This window comes from Pan paniscus, chromosome 21, assembly GCF_029289425.2.
Source record: "Pan paniscus chromosome 21, NHGRI_mPanPan1-v2.0_pri, whole genome shotgun sequence".
Taxonomy (NCBI): domain Eukaryota; kingdom Metazoa; phylum Chordata; class Mammalia; order Primates; family Hominidae; genus Pan; species Pan paniscus.
Genome location: NC_073270.2, coordinates 69,751,006 through 69,776,648, shown reverse-complemented (window position 1 = coordinate 69,776,648; position 25,643 = coordinate 69,751,006). Strand labels below are relative to the sequence as shown.

At 64.6% G+C, this 25,643-nt stretch overlaps 1 protein-coding gene across 17 annotated transcripts; it reads left to right on the top strand.

Annotated features, from left to right (window-relative positions):
- Window positions 1-54: 54 nt before the first annotated feature.
- On the top strand, window positions 55-24,775 carry UCKL1 (uridine-cytidine kinase 1 like 1). 17 transcript variants are annotated; one of them, XM_034952135.3, is made up of 15 exons: window positions 102-337; window positions 17,574-17,764; window positions 17,950-18,056; window positions 18,218-18,412; window positions 18,531-18,602; window positions 19,515-19,704; window positions 19,792-19,853; window positions 21,754-21,773; window positions 23,401-23,499; window positions 23,566-23,659; window positions 23,753-23,815; window positions 23,893-24,015; window positions 24,124-24,231; window positions 24,303-24,459; window positions 24,550-24,775. In XM_034952135.3, exons 1-15 carry the CDS (start codon window positions 225-227, stop codon window positions 24,627-24,629), a joined length of 1,674 nt encoding a protein of 557 aa, XP_034808026.1. In that variant the 5' UTR covers window positions 102-224; the 3' UTR covers window positions 24,630-24,775. The 17 variants fall into 17 exon arrangements, with proteins under 17 accessions (XP_063457231.1, XP_063457230.1, XP_063457232.1 ...); XM_008962299.4 differs by having other exon boundaries at window positions 107-337; window positions 17,577-17,764; window positions 18,242-18,412; XM_008962298.5 differs by having other exon boundaries at window positions 120-337; window positions 18,242-18,412.
- The last annotated feature ends 868 nt before the right edge of the window (window positions 24,776-25,643 follow it).

Below are 25,643 nucleotides of genomic sequence, written 5' to 3'. Positions count from 1 at the left end.
CTCAGTTTGTGGTGAAAAACAGGGGGCGGGGCCCTCCAGGCACGTGGCGGAGGCTGCCGAACTACGGGTCCCGCATGCCCGCCGCGCGGCCTTGTGGGGCTTGTAGTCCGCGACGCGCGGCCTTGTGGGGCTTGTAGTCCGCGGTGGGCAAGAGAGGGACCCGCCAGCTCCCGGCGGCCCATGCGAGCCGCCCGGCCAGGCCCGCAAAGAGGCCTCCGAGCGCCATGGCTGCGCCCCCGGCCCGCGCGGACGCTGATCCTTCGCCCACGTCGCCACCTACGGCCCGAGACACACCAGGCCGGCAGGCTGAGAAAAGCGAGACCGCGTGCGAGGACCGGTAGGCGTGGGCCTCGCCTCCACTCCACTGGCGAACGGGAAGGGGCTGCAGATCCGGCCGAGCTGGGCGGGTGGTCCGTCCCCGCCGCGAGCCCAAGTCCCCCACTCCCGGAGGCCAGGCGGCGGCGCCCCGTTCTCCCACGTGCCGGGTGGAACCCCGCGGGCTTGAAGCGGCCGGGAGGACGGACCTGGCCCAAGCCGGCAGGCTCCTCGGGGCTCGGGGAAGGAGTCCGGGTGCGCACCCCCAGCGTTGACCTTGGTCTCTGCCCCCAGTGGGTGGGGCCCTCAGCCTCGAGCGCCTGGCGGGCTGTGTGCCTGCTCGACTGTGCGAGTTGGTCTATGTTGTCGGCTCGGGGTGTGGCCCTGCCCGACCCGCGAGACCAGGGCTTGGGATTTGGAGGTGCTGCGGCGCACGGTGCCTTCTGATTGCCTCGCACGCGCGTGGCACCTTCGAGCCTCTGCGGGGGCTTTGCAAGAGCATGAAGTGGGGAAGTTGTGGGGGTGCAGCGGGAGGAACCCGCCCCCACCCCGGTTCGTCACCCCGAGTGGCCCCTCTGGGAGCCGGGCCCTGCGCGGCGCCTTTGGGGCCGTGGCCGTCAGGGGGCGGTGGCCACGCAGTGCCCGGGGCTGCAAGAGGGCGCTCTGGGCGCTGCCCCTCCCTTCCGGGACTGAAGTGTCCCTTGGGGAGCCCGCGGGGTCCCCAGGAAGGGGTTGTTCCCACTCAGGCGCCTCTTGCCTGGGTTCAGGCTGTGACTCCTGTCAGAAACGCTGTGAGCCAGGACTCCCTCAGAGATGGGCTGCGCTGGCTGCCGCAGGGGGAAGGGTGTCCCGGCACAGGGTCGCTCTTCTCCAGGAGCTGCTGAGCAGAAAGAGCTTTCCCCTGGCCCTGTGTCCTTTCAGGTCCACACCCTCCCAGTGGGCAGTGACTAGGAACTTTGCATGGCTGGAGTCTAATAGGGCCTGAGTCTGTTCCTCTGCTGGTTCCAAAGAGGCGTTGTTTTTTTGTTTTGAGATGGAGTCTTACTCTGTCGCCCAGGCTGGAGTGCAGTGGCTCGATCTCGGCTCACTGCAACCTCCCTTTCCCGAGCTCAGTTCAAGCAATTCTCCTGCCTCAGCCTCCCGAGTAGCTGGAATTTCAGGTGTGCGCCACCACACCCGGCTAATTTTTTTTGTATTTTTAGTAGAGAGGTATTTTGTCATGTTGTCCAGGCTGGTCTCCAACTCCTGACCTCAGGTGATCTGCCCGCCTCGGCCTCCCTGCGATTACAGGCGTGAGCCACCGCGCCCAGCCACCAAAGAGGTTTTGATTTAACCCGAGGTGGGGCAGGCCAATGCTAGATAAGCACTGAGGGCTCTTGAGAAAGGCACTCCTGGACAACACAAGTTGGTGGCAGCAGCTCTCTGGGCCTGCCCTGTGCACAGACGGTGGGCTGGGCACAGTGGCCCTCGCTGTGTCCCACGAGGCAGAGACTGTTGTTATCTTTCTTTGGTGTGGTTACCAAGGGACAGGAGGGAAGCTCCAGGCAGTGAGGATAGATTGCAGCACCCTTCTCCAGGGGCCCCGGTCTGCCCTGGAACTGCCTCTTGTCTTAGGCACATTTCTTGCACTTTGTGTCCTGATGCTTGTGCCATCGAGGACTTCCTCTGCCCCAGCCTAGGGCTTTTCTCACTGTTCCCCGAGCGTGTCCCCAACGTTCCTGCGTCTGCCCCTCTTCAACCTCTGCTGCTGCCCTTAGTGTTCCAGAGCAGGCTCCAGCTTGGAGGTCTGTGCACGGGTGGAGGTCTGTCCCCAGGGCTGGGGTTCCTCCACCACCGTTCCAGTTCCTCCTGCCACATCCTCCCGGCAATCAGTCTGTCCATCTTGCCTGTTGTTTATTGTCTGCTTGCCACTCGTGACTCTGTCCTGGGCACCTGCCCCCAGAGCTGGCCCGTGCTGGTGCAGGAACAGGTCCTTTGTGGTGTTAGCGGTGACTCCTGGCTGCGGTTGAGATGGAGTCTGGGGCTGTGGAAGTGGGGAGCAGAGGGAGGCTGCCCATGATCTGTGCAGGGCAGGTCCTGCTGAGGGAAGGTTTCCTGAGTGGTGGGGTGGGCCAGGGCAAGCCCCCAACCCCCAGTGCTCATCCGGCCTGAGAAAGCTGCCCTAATGACTCTCCCTGAGTCAGTCCGGCACCAGTGGGGTCAGGCCTGCATTGGCTCCTGTGGGCTAGCTCCTCCCTGCTCCCTCCTCCCCCCAGCCTCATTTTAGTTATCCAGCAAACTTCCCTTAAACCTGACCTGTCAGGAGGTGCCGTGCTACAGGCACCCAGCAGGAAGGTCCGTGGGCGATGGTGACCCCAGGGGTGGTAGAACAGGCCTGAACCACAGCAAGGGAGTGCCCGAGCCTTCCTTTCTCCCTGTGTGCTTTCTCCCGTGGCTGTTTCCTCAGTGTCGGTTTCACATGCCCTGCGCTCCCTGCTGCTGGACGTTTGCTTCTGGTTTCCTTGGCATTGTGGATGGTTCGTGAGGGGCAGCCCTGCCTCCAGGTCTCCACACATGCCTGTGCTTATTTTTCTTTCTTTCTTTCTTTTTTTTTTTTGGAGATAGAGTCCTGGGCTGGAGTGCAATGGCACCATCTCGGCTCACTGCAACCTCCGCCTCCCGGGTTCAAGCAATTCTCCTGCCTCAGCCTCCCGAGTAGCTGGGACTACAGGCGCCCGCCACCACGCCCGGCTAATTTTTTGTATTTTTAGTAGAGACGGGGTTTCACCATGTTGGCCAGGCTGGTCTTGAACTCCTGACCTCAGATGATCTGCCCGCTCAGCCTCCGAAAGTGCTGGGATTACAGGCGTGAGCCACTGCGCCTGGCTGCCTGTGCGTATTTCTTTTGTTTTGTTTTGTTTTGTTTTCTTTTTGAGATGGAGTTTTGCTCTTGTCGCCCAGGCTGGATTGCAGTGGCGCAATCTCAGCTCACAGCAACCTCTGCCTCCTGGGTTCAAGCAATTCTCCTGCCTCAGCCTCCCGAGTAGCTGGGATTACAGGCATGTGCCACTACGCCCGGCTAATTTTGTGTTTTTAGTAGAGACAGGGTTTCTCCATGTTGGTCAGGCTGGTCTCAAAACTCCCAACCTCAGGTGATCCACCTGCCTTGGCCTCCCAAAGTGCTGGGATTACAGGCATGTGCCACCGTGCCCAGCTAATTTTGTATTTCTAGTAGAGATAAGGTTTCTCCACGTTGAGGCTGGTCTCAAACTCCGACCTTGGGTGATCCGCCCGCCTCGGCCTCCCACAGTGCTGGGATGACAGGCGTGAGCCACCGCGCCCGGCCACCTGTGCCTATTTCTTGACGATGACATCAGTTATGGGGCCTGATCACCGATGAGGCGTCTGCCTTGGACTTTATGAGCTGACCCACCTGTAATGCACCTGCTGTTAGTCCTTGAGGAGGAAACTGAGGCAAGCTGTGGCTCCGTGGAGGGGACTGAGCCACATTTGACTGTGCTGTGGCCCAGAGTAGGATGGCTGAAGGTGAGAGAAGGGCAAGGGGTACCCTGAAGTGACTGAGGCAGCCTCCAGCACCACGGGCCTCAGACAGCCCCACCTGCAAGGAGGAAGCCTTAGGCAGAAGGTGCTCTGGGCAGCGCTTACCCCAGCGCAGCATCAGCACCTGTGGGCGGCGTGGGAATGGGAGTTCTCTGGACCGGCCCAGCTCAGGAAGTTAGAACCTGGGAGGAACACCAGTGAATAGGACCAGGGCAGGCTACCCCTCCCCACCGTGAGTGGCCCCTTCCTGCCTTGGGCTGCTGTGGCCGAGAGCAGCCCCGTGGAGGGGCATGTTGGGGACCACGTGGCCTGCAGCGAGGCGACGTGATTCCAGGGTGGGGCCTGGTGGTTCCATTCACAGCTGCGTGCCTGGGCTCCTGCGTCCCTTGCCTGGCCAGCACAGTGCTGGCTTCCCCAGGCCTGTAGCCTTGCCTCTTGGCCGGCTAGGGCAGCCAGGGTGCATGCCCATGCCAGGCAAGACCAGTCTGAGTCCACTCTGCTGTTCAGACAGCCCAGCCAGTGGCATGGCCCCCAGGAGCCCGGACTCTGCGCCCCTGCTCAGGACAGCCTCCGCCTCCCCGACCCTGGGCTGTCTCCTGCCCACTTCCCAAGTGAGGGATGTAGCCGCCTCCTGGGAGCAGAATGAGGAGAGGAAGCACCTGTGGACACAGACAGATGGGCCGGTCCTGCCTCTGAGGCAGCTCCCAGGAGTGGCCTACTATTGAGGAGTATGACCTCCATGTGGAGTCTTCCCTTTTCCCTGAGCTTCTGGCAGCCCCTGCCTCAGTACTAGAAGCTCCAAGAGAAACCCCTGGTAGGAGGAAGCTGACACCCATGGCTGACCTGTCTGCCCCTGGGAGAGAGCTTAGGGCTGCCAGGACTTCTCTGTGCACATCCTTGACTGACTCTGCGGAGGGTGGGGCCGAAACCCTGTTTCTGTGGGCGGGGAGGTGGCTGTGTCCCCTGTGCTCTGCTGAGCCCTGGGTGGTGAGCCCTGGCTGGCTGCAGGTCCCTGCAGGATCCCCCGTGAGTGGGGGTAGGGCAAGGCAGTTATTTTCAGATGGTGCCAGAGGGTGGAGTTTCAGATTTGTTTATGCCTGTCGGAAGCACTCTGGGGCTAGGGATGGGGTGCCCAGCTCAGCACTGACGTTCAGGACACCTGGCCAAGAGGCGCCTGCTGCGGGGGGTTCACTCTGTAGCCCCAGGCAGGCCGGGGTACTGTAGCTTTTTCCAGGGGATCCAGGAGGGGTGCAGGCACACAGCGCACAGTGGTCCTTCGCAGGCCTGCGGTCCTAGGCTGGCCGAATCTGCCAGCCCACACACGGGAGGGGGCAGTTCACACCGAGGGCTGGCCCGAGGATTGTCAGGGCCACACCAGGCAAAGCCAGCGCTATTAATATCAGGCATACACAAGCCCCCAGCTGGGTGATCCTCTTATGCCTGTGGCCTTGGCCTCTGAGGACGGCAGTGAGTGCTGTTCCCTCAGTACGGTTGGGGGCTCCAAGGGCCTCCTAGCTGCTGTGCCTCTGCTGACATTTGGCAGGCAGCTTCTGCCAGCCAAGGGTCTTACCCCCAGCCCCCCGGCTCTGCACCCACTGTGCTGCCCACAGGAGTGGTCCTGCCCATGGAAGGGCCAGTTCAGGTGGCCGGAGCTCCTGAGCTGCCCTAGGGGACTGCTGTGGGTCTGAGGTGGTGATGTCCCCCACGGCTGCCTGCGCCTGAGCCCCCACGCATCCACCCCTGGGGCCACTCTGTTGTTCAGGAGCACCCACCCGTGTCCTCGACCATGAGCAGCCCCCCAGCTTACCCTGGCATCAGGATCTCAGGGTGCCGGGCCCTTGGAGCAGAAGGCAGGTGAGTCTTGGCTGGAGGTCTCTGCCGTGAGGGGTGCCCACTTGTGCTGTGGTCCTGGCCACTCGGACCTGTGTTTGGTGCATGTCTGTGGATATCAGGAATCAAACAGGCTGGCAGGTGCTCTCGGGCATCGGGCAGAGCCCAGGGTCGAAGGTGCCATTTTGCTTGAGGCTGTTGGTCTGGGCGCGTCTCTCTCGTGTTGGTTACGGCTTGGAACCCTCCGGGTTGGAATTAACCTTTTGTTGTTGTGGCCAGAAGCACTCCTGTCCATCTGTGCACAGGAAGTGAGGTTTGCTGTGCAACTTTCTCTTCTGTTTTTATTTATTTTTAATATTCTAAAGTTTTTTGTGTGGAGACCGTCTCACCATGTTGCCCAGGCTGGTCATGAACTGCTGACCTCAAGCAGTCCTCCCACTGCAGCCTCCAAAGGGCTGTTCAAGGCATGAGCCACCACACCCGGCCAACTTTCCTGTCAAGGGGTGCTGCTTGTGAACCGTGGGGTGAGGCTTTGTCCTTGGCTCTGAGACAGACCAGCTTTGGAGAAGGTAGTGGGGCTGGGCTCGGTGCAGACTCAGCCTGACGCCGTCACAGGCCTGCGGTGAGGCGGGCTTCTGGCAGATCGTCCTGGCCTGCTTGTGACCGTTCCGCTGCATGGGCACCGCTCCCAGCAGAAGGGCCAGCGCCTGGCTGTCAGCAGCGTGTGCCTCAGGAGGGATCTGCGGTGACGGGGTTGTTACTTCAGTAGGATGAGGAAGAGTCACAAATGCGGGGTTGGAAGGCTCCTGCTGGAGAGGACTGAGCACCAGGAGACTACCAATGGGGAGCAGGCATGGTGCCAGCCCGGCCTCTGCCGTCTGGTGTCTATCCCTCAAGTTAGTCACAGCTTTGTGCATTAGCGGGCTCACCCTCGGAATCCAGGGTGCATGGCGGAAGTGCAGGCAGCCGCAAGGGCGGTGCTGGGAGCTTCGCTGGGGAGCCTCTTTGCAAGTCAGATTGTGTCGGGGCTTCCTCCCTGAGGTTGAAGACAGTGGGTGATTCCCTGCAGATGCTGGGGTTAGGCATAGAGGGGAGGGGCCGCCTGGATTTGTTCCCTGCCCACCACGGCCTCCAGGGCCACCAGAGCGTTTCTGTCTGCTGGGAACCTGCTGCTGACCCTAAGCAGGACTGCCCCACTGTGCACAGCTGCGGGCCATCCATCACCACCTGCTGGGAGGGGTGGCCCCGGGGGTGACCCTTGCAGGCCCTTTTGTTTACTGCTGGTGCATTGGTCATGTGTGTCCAGGGCCGCTGGGAGGTCGTGGCTTGTTTGCTGGGTCCCGTCTTCCTTCTTGACTGACAGCCCTTCAGGCAGACCTGAGTGGGGTGCAGGTCCCATTCCAGCCGCAGCCCCCGCATGCGGTCTCGGGGAAGTGCCGTGGCACCTGCTCCCCCTTCAGGGCACCGTGCAGTGGTGCTGTCCCCCGGGCCCCCCCCGCCTGGTCGTCTTGGCGCCTGGCCTTGTTGTTTGTGCTCAGCCCTGCTGCTGACATCACCACTCAGCTCCAGAACGATCTCCAGAGCCGAGGTGAGGCTGAGTGAGGCTGCCTGGCTGATTATTCCCCGTGCTCACGCCCCTGACGGTGGCATGGAAACAGGCAGACCTGTCTGTCTCTGAGGAGAGGCACAGCGTGTTTTCCCCGTCAGGTGCAGACAGCGGGTCTCTTTGCTGCTTTAAATGCTGCCACACTGTTCTCTGGGCCCAGGAGAGCTGTCACGTGTCGGGCTGGGCTCCCTCCTTCCACTGCCCCGTGTGTGCACACGGACACTGTCCTCCTGGCTGTGGGTGTCACGGCTGCACGGGGAGGAGTGCGCAGCTGGGAATATCAGTGTTCCCACGCTGGAGATGCCAGCTTCAAAGACAGACTACGGTTTGGTTTATGGCAACAAAGTGGCACCTGCTTTAAAAACATTCAAATGTGACAGAAGTTGCTGTTCCAAATCTTGGTGGCCAGAGAGTGATCATGGTTAGGTGTGGTGTGTGCACATGCTTCCCTCTCACACACACGCCCCTCCCTCTCACACACGCCCTTCCCTCTCACACACGCCCCTCCCTCACACACGCCCCCTCCCTCTCACACACGCCCCCTCCCTCTCACACACACGCCCCTCCCTCTCACACACGCCCTTCCCTCTCACACACGCCCCTCCCTCTCACACAAGCCCCTCCCTCTCACACACGCCCCTCCCTCTCACACATGCCCCTCCCTCACACACATGCCCCTCCCTCACACACGCCCCCTCCCTCTCACACACGCCCCCTCCCTCTCACACACACGCCCCTCCCTCTCACACAAGCCCCTCCCTCTCACACACGCCCCCTCCCTCACACACATGCCCCTCCCTCACACACGCCCCCTCCCTCTCACACACGCCCCCTCCCTCTCACACACACGCCCCTCCCTCTCACACAAGCCCCTCCCTCTCACACACGCCCCCTCCCTCTCACACATGCCCCTCGCCTCACGCACGCCCCTCCCTCTCACGCCCCTCCCTCTCACACACGCCCCTCCCTCTCACACACGCCCCTCCCTCTCACACAAGCCCCTCCCTCTCACACACGCCCCCTCCCTCTCACACACACGCCCCTCCATCTCACACACGCCCCTCCCTCTCACACAAGCCCCTCCCTCTCACACACGCCCCCTCCCTCTCACACATGCCCCTCGCCTCACGCACGCCCCTCCCTCTCACGCCCCTCCCTCTCACACACGCCCCTCCCTCTCACACACGCCCCTCCCTCTCACGCCCCCTCCCTCTCACACACACCCCTCCCTCTCACACACACGCCCCTTCCTCTCACACACGCCCCTTCCCTCTCACACACGCCCCTCCCCTCACACACGCCCCTCCCTCTCACACACGCCCCCTCCCTCTCACACACGCCCCTCCCCTCACACACGCCCCTCCCTCTCACACACGCCCCTCCCTCTCACACACGCCCCTCCCTCTCACGCCCCCTCCCTCTCACACACACCCCTCCCTCTCACACACACGCCCCTTCCTCTCACACACGCCCCTTCCCTCTCACACACGCCCCTCCCCTCACACACGCCCCTCCCTCTCACACACGCCCCCTCCCTCTCACACACGCCCCTCCCCTCACACACGCCCCTCCCTCTCACACACGCCCCCTCCCTCTCACACACGCCCCTCCCTCTCACACACACGCCCCTCCCTCTCACACACGCCCCCTCCCTCTCACACACGCCCCTCCCCTCACACACGCCCCTCCCTCTCACACACGCCCCTCCCTCTCACACACGCCCCTCCCTCTCACGCCCCCTCCCTCTCACACACACCCCTCCCTCTCACACACACGCCCCTTCCTCTCACACACGCCCCTTCCCTCTCACACACGCCCCTCCCTCTCACACACGCCCCCTCCCTCTCACACACGCCCCTCCCCTCACACACGCCCCTCCCCTCACACACGCCCCTCCCTCTCACACACGCCCCCTCCCTCTCACACACGCCCCTCCCTCTCACACACGCCCCTCCCTCTCACACACACGCCCCTCCCTCTCACACACGCCCCTCCCTCTCACACACGCCCCCTCCCTCTCACACATGCCCCTCCCTCACACACGCCCCCTCCCTCTCACACACGCCCCCTCCCTCTCACACACACGCCCCTCCCTCTCACACACGCCCCCTCCCTCTCACACATGCCCCTCCCTCACACACGCCCCCTCCCTCTCACACACGCCCCCTCCCTCTCACACACGCCCCTCCCTCTCACACACGCCCCTCCCTCTCACACACGCCCCTCCCTCTCACACAAGCCCCTCCCTCTCACACACGCCCCTCCCTCTCACACACGCCCCTCCCCTCACACACGCCCCTCCCTCTCACACACGCCCCCTCCCTCTCACACACGCCCCTCCCTCTCACACACACCCCTCCCTCTCACACACACGCCCCTCCCTCTCACACACGCCCCTCCCTCTCACACAAGCCCCTCCCTCTCACACACGCCCCCTCCCTCTCACACATGCCCCTCCCTCACACACGCCCCCTCCCTCTCACACACGCCCCCTCCCTCTCACACACACGCCCCTCCCTCTCACACACGCCCCTCCCTCTCACACAAGCCCCTCCCTCTCACACACGCCCCTCCCTCTCACGCCCCCTCCCTCTCACACACACCCCTCCCTCTCACACACACGCCCCTTCCTCTCACACACGCCCCTTCCCTCTCACACACGCCCCTCCCCTCACACACGCCCCTCCCTCTCACACACGCCCCCTCCCTCTCACACACGCCCCTCCCCTCACACACGCCCCTCCCTCTCACACACGCCCCTCCCTCTCACACACGCCCCTCCCTCTCACGCCCCCTCCCTCTCACACACACCCCTCCCTCTCACACACACGCCCCTTCCCTCTCACACACGCCCCTTCCCTCTCACACACGCCCCTCCCCTCACACACGCCCCTCCCTCTCACACACGCCCCCTCCCTCTCACACACGCCCCTCCCCTCACACACGCCCCTCCCTCTCACACACGCCCCCTCCCTCTCACACACGCCCCTCCCTCTCACACACACCCCTCCCTCTCACACACACGCCCCTCCCTCTCACACACGCCCCCTCCCTCTCACACACGCCCCTCCCCTCACACACGCCCCTCCCTCTCACACACGCCCCTCCCTCTCACACACGCCCCTCCCTCTCACGCCCCCTCCCTCTCACACACACCCCTCCCTCTCACACACACGCCCCTTCCTCTCACACACGCCCCTTCCCTCTCACACACGCCCCTCCCCTCACACACGCCCCCTCCCTCTCACACACGCCCCTCCCCTCACACACGCCCCTCCCTCTCACACACGCCCCCTCCCTCTCACACACGCCCCTCCCTCTCACACACACCCCTCCCTCTCACACACACGCCCCTCCCTCTCACACACGCCCCTCCCTCTCACACAAGCCCCTCCCTCTCACACACGCCCCCTCCCTCTCACACATGCCCCTCCCTCACACACGCCCCCTCCCTCTCACACACGCCCCCTCCCTCTCACACGCCCCTCCCTCTCACACACGCCCCTCCCTCTCACACAAGCCCCTCCCTCTCACACACGCCCCCTCCCTCTCACACATGCCCCTCGCCTCACGCACGCCCCTCCCTCTCACGCCCCTCCCTCTCACACACGCCCCTCCCTCACACACGCCCCTCCCTCTCACGCCCCCTCCCTCTCACACACACCCCTCCCTCTCACACACACGCCCCTTCCTCTCACACACGCCCCTTCCCTCTCACACACGCCCCTCCCCTCACACACGCCCCTCCCTCTCACACACGCCCCCTCCCTCTCACACACGCCCCTCCCCTCACACACGCCCCTCCCTCTCACACACGCCCCCTCCCTCTCACACACGCCCCTCCCCTCACACGGCCCCTCCCTCTCACACACGCCCCCTCCCTCTCACACACGCCCCTCCCTCTCACACACGCCCCCTCCCTCTCACACGCCCCTCCCCTCACACACGCCCCTCCCTCTCACACACGCCCCCTCCCTCTCACACACGCCCCTCCCTCTCACACACGCCCCTCCCTCTCACACAAGCCCCCTCCCTCTCACACACGCCCCTCCCTCTCACACACGCCCCCTCCCTCTCACACGCCCCTCCCCTCACACACGCCCCTCCCTCTCACACACGCCCCCTCCCTCTCACACACGCCCCTCCCTCTCACACACGCCCCTCCCTCTCACACACACGCCCCTCCCTCACACACACGCCCCTCCCTCACACACGCCCCCTCCCTCTCACACACGCCCCCTCCCTCTCACACACGCCCCTCCCTCTCACACACGCCCCCTCCCTCTCACACGCCCCTCCCCTCACACACGCCCCTCCCTCTCACACACGCCCCTCCCCTCACACACGCCCCTCCCTCTCACACACGCCCCCTCCCTCTCACACACGCCCCCTCCCTCTCACACACGCCCCTCCCCTCACACGGCCCCTCCCTCTCACACACGCCCCCTCCCTCTCACACGCCCCTCCCCTCACACACGCCCCTCCCTCTCACACACGCCCCTCCCCTCACACACGCCCCTCCCTCTCACACACGCCCCTCCCTCACACACGCCCCTCCCTCTCACACACGCCCCTCCCTCTCACACACGCCCCTCCCTCTCATACACGCCCCCTCCCTCTCACACACGCCCCCTCCCTCTCACACACGCCCCTCCCTCTCACACACGCCCCCTCCCTCTCACACACGCCCCTCCCCTCACACACGCCCCTCCCTCTCACACACGCCCCTCCCTCTCACACACGCCCCTCCCTCTCACGCCCCCTCCCTCTCACACACACCCCTCCCTCTCACACACACGCCCCTTCCCCTCACACGGCCCCTCCCTCTCACACACGCCCCCTCCCTCTCACACACGCCCCTCCCTCTCACACACGCCCCCTCCCTCTCACACGCCCCTCCCCTCACACACGCCCCTCCCTCTCACACACGCCCCCTCCCTCTCACACACGCCCCTCCCTCTCACACACGCCCCTCCCTCTCACACAAGCCCCCTCCCTCTCACACACGCCCCTCCCTCTCACACACGCCCCCTCCCTCTCACACGCCCCTCCCCTCACACACGCCCCTCCCTCTCACACACGCCCCCTCCCTCTCACACACGCCCCTCCCTCTCACACACGCCCCTCCCTCTCACACACACGCCCCTCCCTCACACACACGCCCCTCCCTCACACACGCCCCCTCCCTCTCACACACGCCCCCTCCCTCTCACACACGCCCCTCCCTCTCACACACGCCCCCTCCCTCTCACACGCCCCTCCCCTCACACACGCCCCTCCCTCTCACACACGCCCCTCCCCTCACACACGCCCCTCCCTCTCACACACGCCCCCTCCCTCTCACACACGCCCCCTCCCTCTCACACACGCCCCTCCCCTCACACGGCCCCTCCCTCTCACACACGCCCCCTCCCTCTCACACGCCCCTCCCCTCACACACGCCCCTCCCTCTCACACACGCCCCTCCCCTCACACACGCCCCTCCCTCTCACACACGCCCCTCCCTCACACACGCCCCTCCCTCTCACACACGCCCCTCCCTCTCACACACGCCCCTCCCTCTCATACACGCCCCCTCCCTCTCACACACGCCCCCTCCCTCTCACACACGCCCCTCCCTCTCACACACGCCCCCTCCCTCTCACACACGCCCCCTCCCTCTCACACACGCCCCCTCCCTCTCACACACGCTCCCTCCCTCTCACACACGCCCCTCCCTCACACACGCCCCCTCCCTCACACACGCCCCCTCCCTCTCACACACGCCCCTCCCCTCACACACGCCCCCTCCCTCTCACACACGCTCCCTCCCTCTCACACGCCCCTCCCCTCACACACGCCCCTCCCTCTCACACACGCCCCCTCCCTCTCACACACGCCCCTCCCTCTCACACACGCCCCTCCCTCTCACACAAGCCCCCTCCCTCTCACACACGCCCCTCCCTCTCACACACGCCCCCTCCCTCTCACACGCCCCTCCCCTCACACACACCCCTCCCTCACACACGCCCCCTCCCTCTCACACACGCCCCCTCCCTCTCACACACGCCCCTCCCTCTCACACACGCCCCCTCCCTCTCACACGCCCCTCCCCTCACACACGCCCCTCCCTCTCACACACGCCCCCTCCCTCTCACACACGCCCCTCCCTCTCACACACGCCCCTCCCTCTCACACAAGCCCCCTCCCTCTCACACACGCCCCTCCCTCTCACACACGCCCCCTCCCTCTCACACGCCCCTCCCCTCACACACACCCCTCCCTCACACACGCCCCCTCCCTCTCACACACGCCCCCTCCCTCTCACACACGCCCCTCCCTCTCACACACACGCCCCTCCCTCTCACACGCCCCTCCCTCACACACGCCCCCTCCCTCTCACACACGCCCCCTCCCTCACACACGCCCCTCCCTCTCACACACGCCCCTCCCTCTCACACACGCCCCTCCCTCTCATACACGCCCCCTCCCTCTCACACACGCCCCCTCCCTCTCACACACGCCCCCTCCCTCTCACACACGCTCCCTCCCTCTCACACACGCCCCTCCCTCACACACGCCCCTCCCTCACACACGCCCCCTCCCTCTCACACACGCCCCCTCCCTCACACACGCCCCTCCCTCTCACACACGCCCCTCCCTCTCACACACGCCCCTCCCTCTCATACACGCCCCCTCCCTCTCACACACGCCCCCTCCCTCTCACACACGCCCCCTCCCTCTCACACACGCCCCCTCCCTCTCATACACGCCCCCTCCCTCTCACACACGCCCCCTCCCTCTCACACACGCCCCCTCCCTCTCACACACGCTCCCTCCCTCTCACACACGCCCCTCCCTCACACACGCCCCTCCCTCACACACGCCCCCTCCCTCTCACACACGCCCCCTCCCTCTCACACACGCCCCCTCCCTCTCACACACGCCCCTCCCTCTCACACACGCCCCCTCCCTCTCACACACGCCCCCTCCCTCTCACACACGCTCCCTCCCTCTCACACACGCCCCTCCCTCACACACGCCCCTCCCTCACACACGCCCCCTCCCTCTCACACACGCCCCCTCCCTCACACACGCCCCTCCCTCACACACGCCCCTCCCTCTCACACACGCCCCTCCCTCTCACACACGCCCCTCCCTCTCATACACGCCCCCTCCCTCTCACACACGCCCCCTCCCTCTCACACACGCCCCTCCCTCTCACACACGCCCCCTCCCTCTCACACACGCCCCCTCCCTCTCACACACGCCCCCTCCCTCTCACACACGCTCCCTCCCTCTCACACACGCCCCTCCCTCACACACGCCCCCTCCCTCACACACGCCCCCTCCCTCTCACACACACCCCCTCCCTCTCACACACGCCCCCTCCCTCTCACACACGCCCCTCCCTCTCACACACGCCCCCTCCCTCTCACACACGCTCCCTCCCTCTCACACACGCCCCTCCCTCTCACACACGCCCCCTCCCTCTCACACACGCCCCCTCCCTCACACACACCCCTCCCTCTCACACACGCCCCTCCCCTCACACACGCCCCTCCCCTCACACACGCCCCCTCCCTCTCACACACGCCCCCTCCCTCTCACACACGCCCCCTCCCTCTCACACACGCCCCTCCCTCTCACACACACCCCCTCCCTCTCACACACACCCCCTCCCTCTCACACACGCCCCCTCCCTCTCACACACGCTCCCTCCCTCTCACACACGCCCCTCCCTCTCACACACGCCCCCTCCCTCTCACACACGCCCCCTCCCTCTCACACACGCTCCCTCCCTCTCACACACGCCCCTCCCTCTCACGCCCCCTCCCTCTCACACACGCCCCCTCCCTCTCACACACGCCCCTCCCTCTCACACACGCCCCTCCCTCTCACACACGCCCCTCCCTCTCACACACGCCCCCTCCCTCTCACACACGCCCCCTCCCTCTCACACACGCCCCCTCCCTCTCACACACACCCCCTCCCTCTCACACACGCCCCCTCCCTCTCACACACGCTCCCTCCCTCTCACACACGCCCCTCCCTCTCACACACGCTCCCTCCCTCTCACACACGCCCCTCCCTCTCACACACGCCCCTCCCTCTCACACACGCCCCCTCCCTCTCACACACGCCCCCTCCCTCTCACACACACCCCCTCCCTCTCACACACACCCCCTCCCTCTCACACACGCCCCCTCCCTCTCACACACGCTCCCTCCCTCTCACACACGCCCCTCCCTCTCACACACGCCCCTCCCTCTCACACACGCCCCCTCCCTCTCACACACGCCCCTCCCTCTCACACACGCCCCCTCCCTCTCACACACGCCCCTCCCCTCACACACGCCCCCTCCCTCTCACACACGCCCCTCCCTCCTTCTCACACCCAGGCGCATGCCGCTGAGCGTCCTTCGTTTCCTGAATTTTATACAGATGGAATCATCCCTCCTTCCAGCTTGCTTTTCTCCCCTGACCATGCTCTGAGGATGCCGTTCCCTGTCCGCACCTGTGTTCTGTGTCGTTTTTGGGCGTAACTGGCATCTGTGTAGTGTTCCATTTCCTGTGGAACTCCGGAGCGCGGTGGACAGACTGTGCCGCTGCAGGAAGCTACAAACAGGCGGTCCTGCCGTTTGTGGAGCTTTCCCTCTTGCCCCCGGGGGCTCTGCCCTGCACAGACAGTGGCTGTGGTTCTGAGTTGCTCCCCATGTGAGTGGGCCATGACCTGCAGGGCCAAGGTGCTGACCCCTGAGAGCTTCCCAGGGAGACCTGAAACATGGTGCTGAGGCCACCACAGCCAGCTCGGTCTCTCCTGGGCAGTGGCCAGAAGTGCCTTCTGCCGGACCTGTGTCTTGTCTCATGGCATCTTCACACCAGACTCTGCATCTGAGCCTCTCAGAACAGACTGAGCAGGCGCCACGTTGATGCCCCCCCAACCCCCCAACAGGGCACTCGGCCACATTGAGCCTCCCCAGAGGCTGCCCCTCCCAGGGCTCCATGGCCAGTCACGGCCCCCTGCCCACTTGAGATTGTAAACTGACGGAGAAGTTGGCAGGCACCTGAGTGCCGGTCCGGCATGTGCAGTGCATGTAGATGCCACACAGCCTAGGCCTGTGTCTTCCTCCCGTTGATTTCCCCGTTGCAGACTTTAGGGGCTCCCCCTTATCCTGGGCAGGCTCACGGCAGCCCAGATAGGTGGCAGCACTTTCCTCTCTGGTGTTTGCCAGATGTTGGAGGTTTCTGTCTTGGGGACCCAGGAGGGGCCACAGCAAGAATGAATGGGGTTCCAATAAGGCTCCCAGCGCAGGGTCCCCCATCCGGCACTCTGACAGCCAGAGAGGCCAGGCCGAGGCACTGTGCTGGGCCTGCTGTCACTGCAGGAGAATCAGGTCCTGGCTGAGCCCTCTGCCTCTCTCCCTGAGCCCTTCAGCCTGGTCCTGTCTGGGGACCTCACCCTTGGTGTGTGCGCACAACCTGGTCTGGTCTCGCCTCCACCCACACGCTGCCCTCACGTCTCCTTGGGCACCCAGCCTTTCAGCATGGCAGCGATTTGGCTGCCCAGAGAGTGTGCCGGGTTGCAAGGGAACATGGTCCACTTTGGGGTCTCACCTGCCTTTCACAGGCCCACCTTGAGTCCCCTAGGGGACAGAGCCTGGCCCAGCCAGTGCCCATCCACACAGCAGGATGAGCATGGCCCCAAGATAGCATCTCTCCTCCTTCCCTTGTCCTTGTTTGCTGTTCCTCTGTCCTTGCTGTGTGGACAGTGATGATCTGAGGCCCTGTGCCAGGCTGAGCACTTGGGTCTGTGTGTCCTGTGGCCCAGCTGCAGGCAGGAGGCAGGGTTTTTTTTTTTTTTTGAGGTGAAGTCTCACTCTGTCACCCAGACTGGAGTGCAGTGGCACGATAGCTCATTGCAATCTCCACCTCCCGGGTTCAAGCCATTCTCCTGCCTCAGCCTCCCTAGTAGCTGGGATTACAGGCACCCACCACCGCACCCAGGTAATTTTTTTTTTTTAATTTTTAGTAGAGACGGGGCTTCACCATGTTGGCCAGGCTGGTCTCAAACTCCTGACCTCAAATGATCCACCTGCCTCGGCCTCCCAAAGTGCTGGGATTACAGGCATGAGCCACCACGCCCAGCCCAGGCAGAGTTCTTATGTACCCCCAATGAGCCTGCCCGCCTCAGCCATGCCTGTTGAGGGGGTGGGGGGGATGCCCTGTGGGCCGGCCATGCCAGCAGGTACCTGGGAGGTGGGCAGCTCTGGGCCATATCCGAGTACATCCCTCTCTGCAGCAGCAATGCAGAGTCCCTGGACAGGCTCCTGCCACCTGTGGGCACCGGGCGCTCTCCCCGGAAGCGGACCACCAGCCAGTGCAAGTCAGAGCCTCCCCTGCTGCGCACAAGCAAGCGTACCATCTACACCGCGGGGCGGCCGCCCTGGTACAATGAGCACGGCACGCAATCCAAAGAGGCCTTCGCCATCGGTGAGAGCAGCGGGGGGGTGGGACCTGCTGCCAGACGCCTGCCTCCGGCTCCCCTCCAGTGCCTGTGGAGCAGGAGAAGGAAGCCGGGCAACCGCAGGCAGTGGCAGCAGGATGGGCACCTCCGGGACCTATCTGTGCCGGCAGCCTGCCTGTTCCTCATAGAGGGTCTCCACTCCCGCCGGCAGGCTTGGGAGGCGGCAGTGCCTCTGGGAAGACCACTGTGGCCAGAATGATCATCGAGGCCCTGGATGTGCCCTGGGTGGTCTTGCTGTCCATGGACTCCTTCTACAAGGTGGGCCCCCGCCCAGCTCCCCCGAGGACCCCTTTGTCCTCTCCCTGACCCTGGACCCCCTGCAAAAGTAGGTCCCCAGTCTCAGCCCCAGCGTGGCTGCTCCTGGGAGGCCTAGAGCCCCTGTCTGCTGGCACTGGGTGAGGGCCCTGCTGTGCCCACAGCTGCTCCACAGCCTCCCCCACCAGGTGCTGACTGAGCAGCAGCAGGAACAGGCCGCACACAACAACTTCAACTTCGACCACCCAGATGCCTTTGACTTCGACCTCATCATTTCCACCCTCAAGAAGCTGAAGCAGGGGAAGAGTGTCAAGGTGCCCATTTATGACTTCACCACGCACAGCCGGAAGAAGGACTGGGTAGGCCAGGGCCCTGCAGAGGGGGCCTCGGGGAGGGTAGGCCAGGGCCCTGCAGAGGGGGCCTCGGGGGGCTGCAGGCACATGAGCCAGGCTCCGCAACTCCTGGGTTTCTTCACAGAAAACACTGTATGGTGCAAACGTCATCATCTTTGAGGGCATCATGGCCTTTGCTGACAAGACACTGTTGGAGGTGAGCACCCGCCGGGAATACCCACCCCGCTGGTATCTCAGCCCTGGCCACCCTGTCCATGAGGTGTGCGTCTTCCTGCCCCGTCCCCAAGGCCTCCACACTCTATAGGCCTAGGCCAGCCACTCCCTACCCCAACCCCAACCCCAGGCATGCCACAGCTGGGTCCATCTGCCGGCCCCAAAAGGCAGAGCGTGGCTGCCTGAGGCAGTGGTTCCTCTCCACCGGCTGAGGCCTGTGCGCATACCTGGAGTGTCCTTGGCGTTCTCGTCCCTTGCCGTGGTCCTGACGGACAGGTGAGGACCCAGGGCTGGTGTGTTTGAGAGATTTTGCTGTAGCTCAAGGGGGCCTTCAGGACACAGCTGAGTGTGACTCAGGTTGGCCTGATCTCAGGGCCCAGGTCCTGCCCCTTGTACAGGCCCAGAGAACTCCATCATCCGGCACATAGCAGCCCCCAGCCTCCACAAGGCCTCTTCACGGGCCAACTACTGTGTGCTGAGCATGGGGACAGACCCTAAACTCGCCACGTCCCCCGTTCCCCAGTGTGTTGGTGCAAGTTACCCCAAGCAAAGTAAGGAGATCACATGCGCCCAGCCCCATTCCTGCCTGATTCCTTAGCCACCATGCCATGCCTCTTCACCTAAGCCCCTGACGGGCAGCACCGCATCCCCAGACACCCCCACCTCCACACTCCTTCCCACCTGCCAGGGTGCCCTGGGGAAGTGGCTCTGGCCAGGCCCACGGACCAGGTGCAGACACCCCCACCTCCCCACTCCTCCCCACCTGCCAGGGTGCCCTGGGGAAGTGGCTCTGGCCAGGCCCACAGACCAGGCGGCCTCAGTGCAGGGGCTGGTCCCAGTGTCTCCATGCCGGCTGCTGGCATCTGGCCACTCACTGGCCCGCTGTCTCCACCAGCTCCTGGACATGAAGATCTTTGTGGACACAGACTCCGACATCCGCCTGGTACGGCGGCTGCGCCGGGACATCAGTGAGCGCGGCCGGGACATCGAGGGTGTCATCAAGCAGTACAACAAGTTTGTCAAGCCCTCCTTCGACCAGTACATCCAGCCCACCATGCGCCTGGCAGACATCGTGGTCCCCAGAGGTGAGCCTGCTGGGCTGCCTGTTGGGTGGGTGTCGGGCAGGCCAACGGCCCAGCCCCCGGTCACCCGCCCGCCCCATCCCGCCCCAGGGAGCGGCAACACGGTGGCCATCGACCTGATCGTGCAGCACGTGCACAGCCAGCTGGAGGAGGTGAGCGGGGTCCCACATCCCCACGGCCTAGCCCAGCCCCTCCACCCACTTCTCCGCTGCCACCACCCCCAGTGGCCTGGTCACCTCATCCCCCTGCGTTCACTGTCCCCTGCCAGGTGCCAGCCCTGAGTGTCCTGAGCCTGCTTGGCCAGTCAGATTGTCCAGCCCAGACCCCATCCCGTTGTGCTGTGCAGGGCCTGGGTTCCCTGAGGAAGCTGGGGTGGGGGTACAGGTGCTCAGGACCCAGCCGAGGGTGCGGCCCGCTCAGCACACCCAGCCTGAGCTTTTGGGAAGACAGGCATGACCTGCTGGCCCAGGATTGTGGGGTTTCACTGCTGAGTCCCACGCCAGGCCAGGCTCCTCTGTTTCTCAGGGGGTCACCCCAGGAGCAACACCCCCACCAGAGGTCCCCTGCTCCCTGAGGCATTCTATGGCTGGGCCTTGGAGCCTGACTGGCTCTGAACACACTGCCTACCAGGATGTTGAAGGCCTGAGACCTGCAGAACAGAGCCCAGGGTCCTGGCTCTGATTGCCCTAACACAGAACTGCAGGTCTGGCCCAGGTGGTCCCCAGGTTACAGGCATTAGAAGCTTGCCACCCCCCATGGCTGGCTGTGTCCCCGCGGGCCTGCAGCATGTCCATTCCTGGGTGGGGGTGGCCTGGCCGCCTGCCCTGGTCACTGACGCGCCACCGTTCCCTTGTGTCTTCCTGTGTTGCTGCCACAGCGTGAACTCAGCGTCAGGTAAGACTTGCACAGCTGTCTGCACAGATGGAGGCACTTCCAACACCTCCAAGGAGCTCTGGGGTCTGGGCTGTGAAGCCAGGCAGCTGGCTCTTCCCCAGTCAGAAGGGGTGGTGTGGAGTGGTCCCAGCCCTGCTTCTGCCTCCGCTTGCTGGCAGATGAGGACACTGAGGCACAGAGACGTGAAGTAGCTTGCCCAGCATCACGGAGTCCTGACCCTGTCCTGGCCAGACTTTGCTGGAGGCTCCCCTGACTCCTGAGTCTGTCTATGGGATTTGACCCCAGAGAGCACAGCTGTCCTCCTGAGCCAGCACTGCCAGGCCTCTGGGGCAGTGACTACAGACATGTCCCAGCAGCCAGGGAGCCTGCTGTACCTCCTGTGCCCAGCCTCACGGACCAGTCAGCTTTCCCTGGTTGCAGGTGGAGGGCCTCGCGCCTGTCCTCCCACCCACCCGGGTCCTGCTTGCCCCAGCTCTGTCCTCGCAGCCCGCACAGCTCTGCCAGCAGGAACTGGGCAACTGCAGCAAGAAGCTTGGGCTGGGCCAGGGCCGCATCCCACTGCCCCTCCCCAAGGGCAGGCGTGCAGGGGGGTTAGCCATGAGGGACCTGCCCTTCTCCCTGCCTTCTGTGGGTTGGGAGGCTCCTGACTGAGCCACCTGGAGGGAGAGCCCTCACATTCAGAGCCCTCCAAAGAGTTTGCCAAATGTTGGAAATGCCTCCAGGGCCCGTCCGCCAGCCGTCCAGCTTCCAGTGCCTGCATGAGTCTCCGCTTGGCCCTCTCTGCGGCCAGGGAACCCGCAGGTCTTGTCCCATCAGGTTCCTCCTGAAGCTTTTGTTCTGAGAGGAAAAACTTTCCAGGGTTTCAAACTTGGAAAAACACCTGAACGCAGCCAGACACATTTTCCGTCGTCTGGTCAGCCAAGGAAGTGTTGGCCTGTGGCTGCACTCACTTCCTTCAGCCCCAGGAAGCCTTGGTCGGGGGCAGGAGGGAGGGCCAGGCAGGGCTGGGGGCCTGGCCGCCCACACTCCTCCTCAGGCCTGCGGGGAACGCCCTGCTCCCCAACTAAGCAGCCTTCTCTTTGTTCTCTTCCTTCTCTCTGTAAACCCCCGTTTCCTGCCTTGTTCCCTCCCTGAACATGCTCTTCACCTGGCAAGCAGAGGAAGCTACGTTGGGATATGTGAGCAGTGTGCTCCGTGGTGCTGCTGTGTGACCCGCCTTCCCGTAGCCCCTTGCCCCGCTGCTCCCGCTAGGCCCTCTTTCCTGCTCCTGCCCCGCCTTTCCCTGCCGCTGCCACGCCTCTTTTCTGCCCTGCCACACCCCATTCCCGGCCCCGCCTCTTTCCCTGCCGCTGCCCCGCCTCTTTTCTGCCCTGCCACACCCCATTCCCGGCCCCGCCTCTTTCCCTGCCGCTGCCACGCCTCTTTTCTGCCCTGCCACACCCCATTCCCGGCCCCGCCTCTTTCCCTGCCGCTGCCACGCCTCTTTTCTGCCCTGCCACACCCCATTCCCGGCCCCGCCTCTTTCCCTGCCGCTGCCACGCCTCTTTTCTGCCCTGCCACACCCCATTCCCGGCCCCGCCTCTTTCCCTGCCGCTGCCACGCCTCTTTTCTGCCCTGCCACACCCCATTCCCGGCCCCGCCTCTTTCCCTGCCGCTGCCACGCCTCTTTTCTGCCCTGCCACACCCCATTCCCGGCCCCGCCTCTTTCCCTGCCGCTGCCACGCCTCTTTTCTGCCCTGCCACACCCCATTCCCGGCCCCGCCTCTTTCCCTGCCGCTGCCACGCCTCTTTTCTGCCCTGCCACACCCCATTCCCGGCCCCGCCTCTTTCCCTGCCGCTGCCACGCCTCTTTTCTGCCCTGCCACACCCCATTCCCGGCCCCGCCTCTTTCCCTGCCGCTGCCACGCCTCTTTTCTGCCCTGCCACACCCCATTCCCGGCCCCGCCTCTTTCCCTGCCGCTGCCACGCCTCTTTTCTGCCCTGCCACACCCCATTCCTGGCCCCGCCTCTTTCCCTGCCGCTGCCACGCCTCTTTTCTGCCCTGCCACACCCAATTCCGTGCCCTGCCTCTTTCCTTCCCCTGCCACACCCAATTCTGTGCCCTGTCGCTTTCCTCTTCCTGCCCCCGCATCACCCCCTTTCCTGCCCCGCCCCATTCCCTGCCCCTGTCATGCCCCTTTCCGGCTTTGCCTCCTCCCGGTCCCACCTCTTTCTTGCCTCCGCCCCGCTCTTTTCCTGCCCGCTCCTAGACCTGCTGCTGCCCCGGCCATCCCCAGGCTTGGGCAGCGGGGCGGGACGGGGCAGCCAAGAGACACTGAGCCAGCTTTGCCCCCCACCCCCCTCTCTTGAGAGGGGCCGCGCACCACCTCGGGGAGGAGCCAGGGCGGGGCCTGACCCCACAAAGCTTTAGTTCCCCCGGGGAGAGGCTGGGGACAAGCTACCCATTCTGGGGTATGACACCTATCAGCACGTGTGAGCCCGCCCTGTGCCCGGCCCACTTCTGCCTCCTCTTAGCGCAGGAGGGGTCCCGCACTGGGAGGGGCCCTCACAGCCTGCCCCCCTAGCTTTCTGCCTGATGGTGAGCTTGCCCCGTCGTTCGCCGCCATCTTTCGCCTTTGCCTGACAGCTCAGGTAGGGCGACGTCTCCCCCCAGCTCAGCCCCAGGCAGAAGTCAGGCCCGCTCTGCACCTCGTGCTGTGCCTGGCCCGTGTGTTCCCCTCACAGTGACGCACAGCCGTCCTGTGGGGAGGGAGGGCTCTGGGAAAAGACCCCCTTCTTGAGTGTTCCCCATCGGTTTGTCCCCAGGGCTGCGCTGGCCTCGGCACACCAGTGCCACCCGCTGCCCCGGACGCTGAGCGTCCTGAAGAGCACGCCGCAGGTACGGGGCATGCACACCATCATCAGGTGAGGGCCCACCTGGGGACGGGGCGGCCCCGGGCGCGCGCTCCCGCTCAACTGTTGGCCCCACAGGGACAAGGAGACCAGTCGCGACGAGTTCATCTTCTACTCCAAGAGACTCATGCGGCTGCTCATCGAGCACGCGCTCTCCTTCCTGCCCTTTCAGGTTCGTAGCCCGTAGCCCGCGAGGTGGAGGGTGGGTCCTGGAGCCGGTGCGAGCTCCGTGCGCTCACCGGAGTCCTCACCCTGCACCCCACAGGACTGCGTCGTGCAGACCCCGCAGGGGCAGGACTATGCGGGCAAGTGCTATGCGGGGAAGCAGGTACCTGCCTGGGCACACCTGGGCGCGGGACAGGCTGCTGGGGCGGGATGTGGGCGCTTAGCCTCCCCTCCCCGCAGATCACCGGTGTGTCCATTCTGCGCGCCGGTGAAACCATGGAGCCCGCGCTGCGCGCTGTGTGCAAAGACGTGCGCATCGGCACCATCCTCATCCAGACCAACCAGCTTACCGGGGAGCCCGAGGTGCCTGGGGGCAGCCGGGGTGATGAGCCCGGGGGTAGGGGGCAGAGGGAGCTCACAGCAAGGGGACGCAGGGAGCCCCACCTGCAGCCTGACCCCTGCTGCCCGCAGCTCCACTACCTGAGGCTGCCCAAGGACATCAGCGATGACCACGTGATCCTCATGGACTGCACCGTGTCCACGGGCGCCGCGGCCATGATGGCAGTGCGCGTGCTCCTGGTGAGTGGGCCCTGGGTAGGCGGGGCAGGTTCAGGCAGAGGTGGGATTTAACTGCCCAATACACTCGGTAGGACCACGACGTGCCTGAGGACAAGATCTTTCTGCTGTCGCTGCTCATGGCAGAGATGGGCGTGCACTCAGTGGCCTATGCATTTCCGCGAGTGAGAATCATCACCACGGCGGTGGACAAGCGGGTCAATGACCTTTTCCGCATCATCCCAGGCATTGGTGAGGCTGCCCGGGCCCTTCAGCCGCGCATGAGGGCAGGGTGGGTGGCCCTGGGAGGCCCCACCACACTGGACCCCCCCCTTTTTCCAGGGAACTTTGGCGACCGCTACTTTGGGACAGACGCGGTCCCCGATGGCAGTGACGAGGAGGAAGTGGCCTACACGGGTTAGCCGCCCAGTGAGCCATCCCGTCCCCACCACCCTCCTCCTGCCTCCTGACCCAGGACTGCTGAATACAAAGATGTTAATTTTTAAAATGTTACAGTATAATTTATTCTATGCATTTTATAAAATAAATAAAGCTTTAGAAAAATGAAGGTGTGATTGGTTACAGCACAGGAGAGGTGTCCTGGCTGAGGCATGCATTTGTGGAGACTCCCCATGGGGAGGGAGGGAGGGAGGGAGGGAGGGAGCTGAGGGCCCTCCCTTCTCCCCTGCAGGACCAAGCATTCCCAGTCTTGCACTTGTGCCAGATGAAGGAAGGGGTAGAACTGGGCCCTGCAGCTCCTAGCTCTGCTAGATGGGGCCCCTAGAACCCATAGCTTGGTGGCCACCTGGCCTGGACCTAGGGAGGGGACAGGGCCCCCTGGTGCTCTGGGTCTCACAAGAGGCAGGCTGTTTTGCCCCCACCCACAAATTTGTACCATCAGGGTCCTCCCCACAGTGGGGGGGGGGGGTCCTTCCCGTCAGGACAAGTCACTGGAGGCAGCAAAGCCAGGAGGCAGACCAGGGCGGAAGTGGGGGCCTGCGCTTGGAGGCGGGGCCACCCGGGGCCCACGAGCCTGGAGCCACTGCTGCTCAGGGCCCGCCTCGCTCACCCCTCCAGACCTGGAGGCCCACCCGCATCCCATGTTCTCTGCCGTGCCCACGCCCGCAAGCGTGGGTTCCCTTAGGTCTGCCCACCGTGCTTTCCGAGCAGGCCCCCCCCGGGCTCCCCGAGAGGAGTCGCCGCCGTGGTTTACTGAGGAAGAGGAGGTGCACGCGCGGCGCCCACACGTCGGGCCCCGGAGAGGCCCAGATAACTGAATCAGCCTCCCGGGGCTCAGCCGTGGAGCTGAGGGCTGATGCTGGGGACTCAGCCGTGGGCCAGGCGCATCTGACACGGGACGCGGTCGTCCCCGTCCTCTCAGGCGCCAGCGTCTTTCTGCGTGGAAGTCCACGGCCAAAAGCGCGGCGTCCTCGGAG

Excerpts from the sequence above, each read along its gene's own strand:
- UCKL1 (XM_063601160.1), top strand. The coding sequence starts at position 225 with ATGGCTGCGCCCCCGGCCCGCGCGGACGCTGATCCTTCGCCCACGTCG. Across the intron at positions 17,765-17,949 it reads CAAAGAGGCCTTCGCCATCG|GCTTGGGAGGCGGCAGTGCC; the intron begins GTGAGAGCAGCG and ends TCCCGCCGGCAG. Across the intron at positions 18,057-18,217 it reads CCATGGACTCCTTCTACAAG|CTGCTCCACAGCCTCCCCCA; the intron begins GTGGGCCCCCGC and ends CTGTGCCCACAG.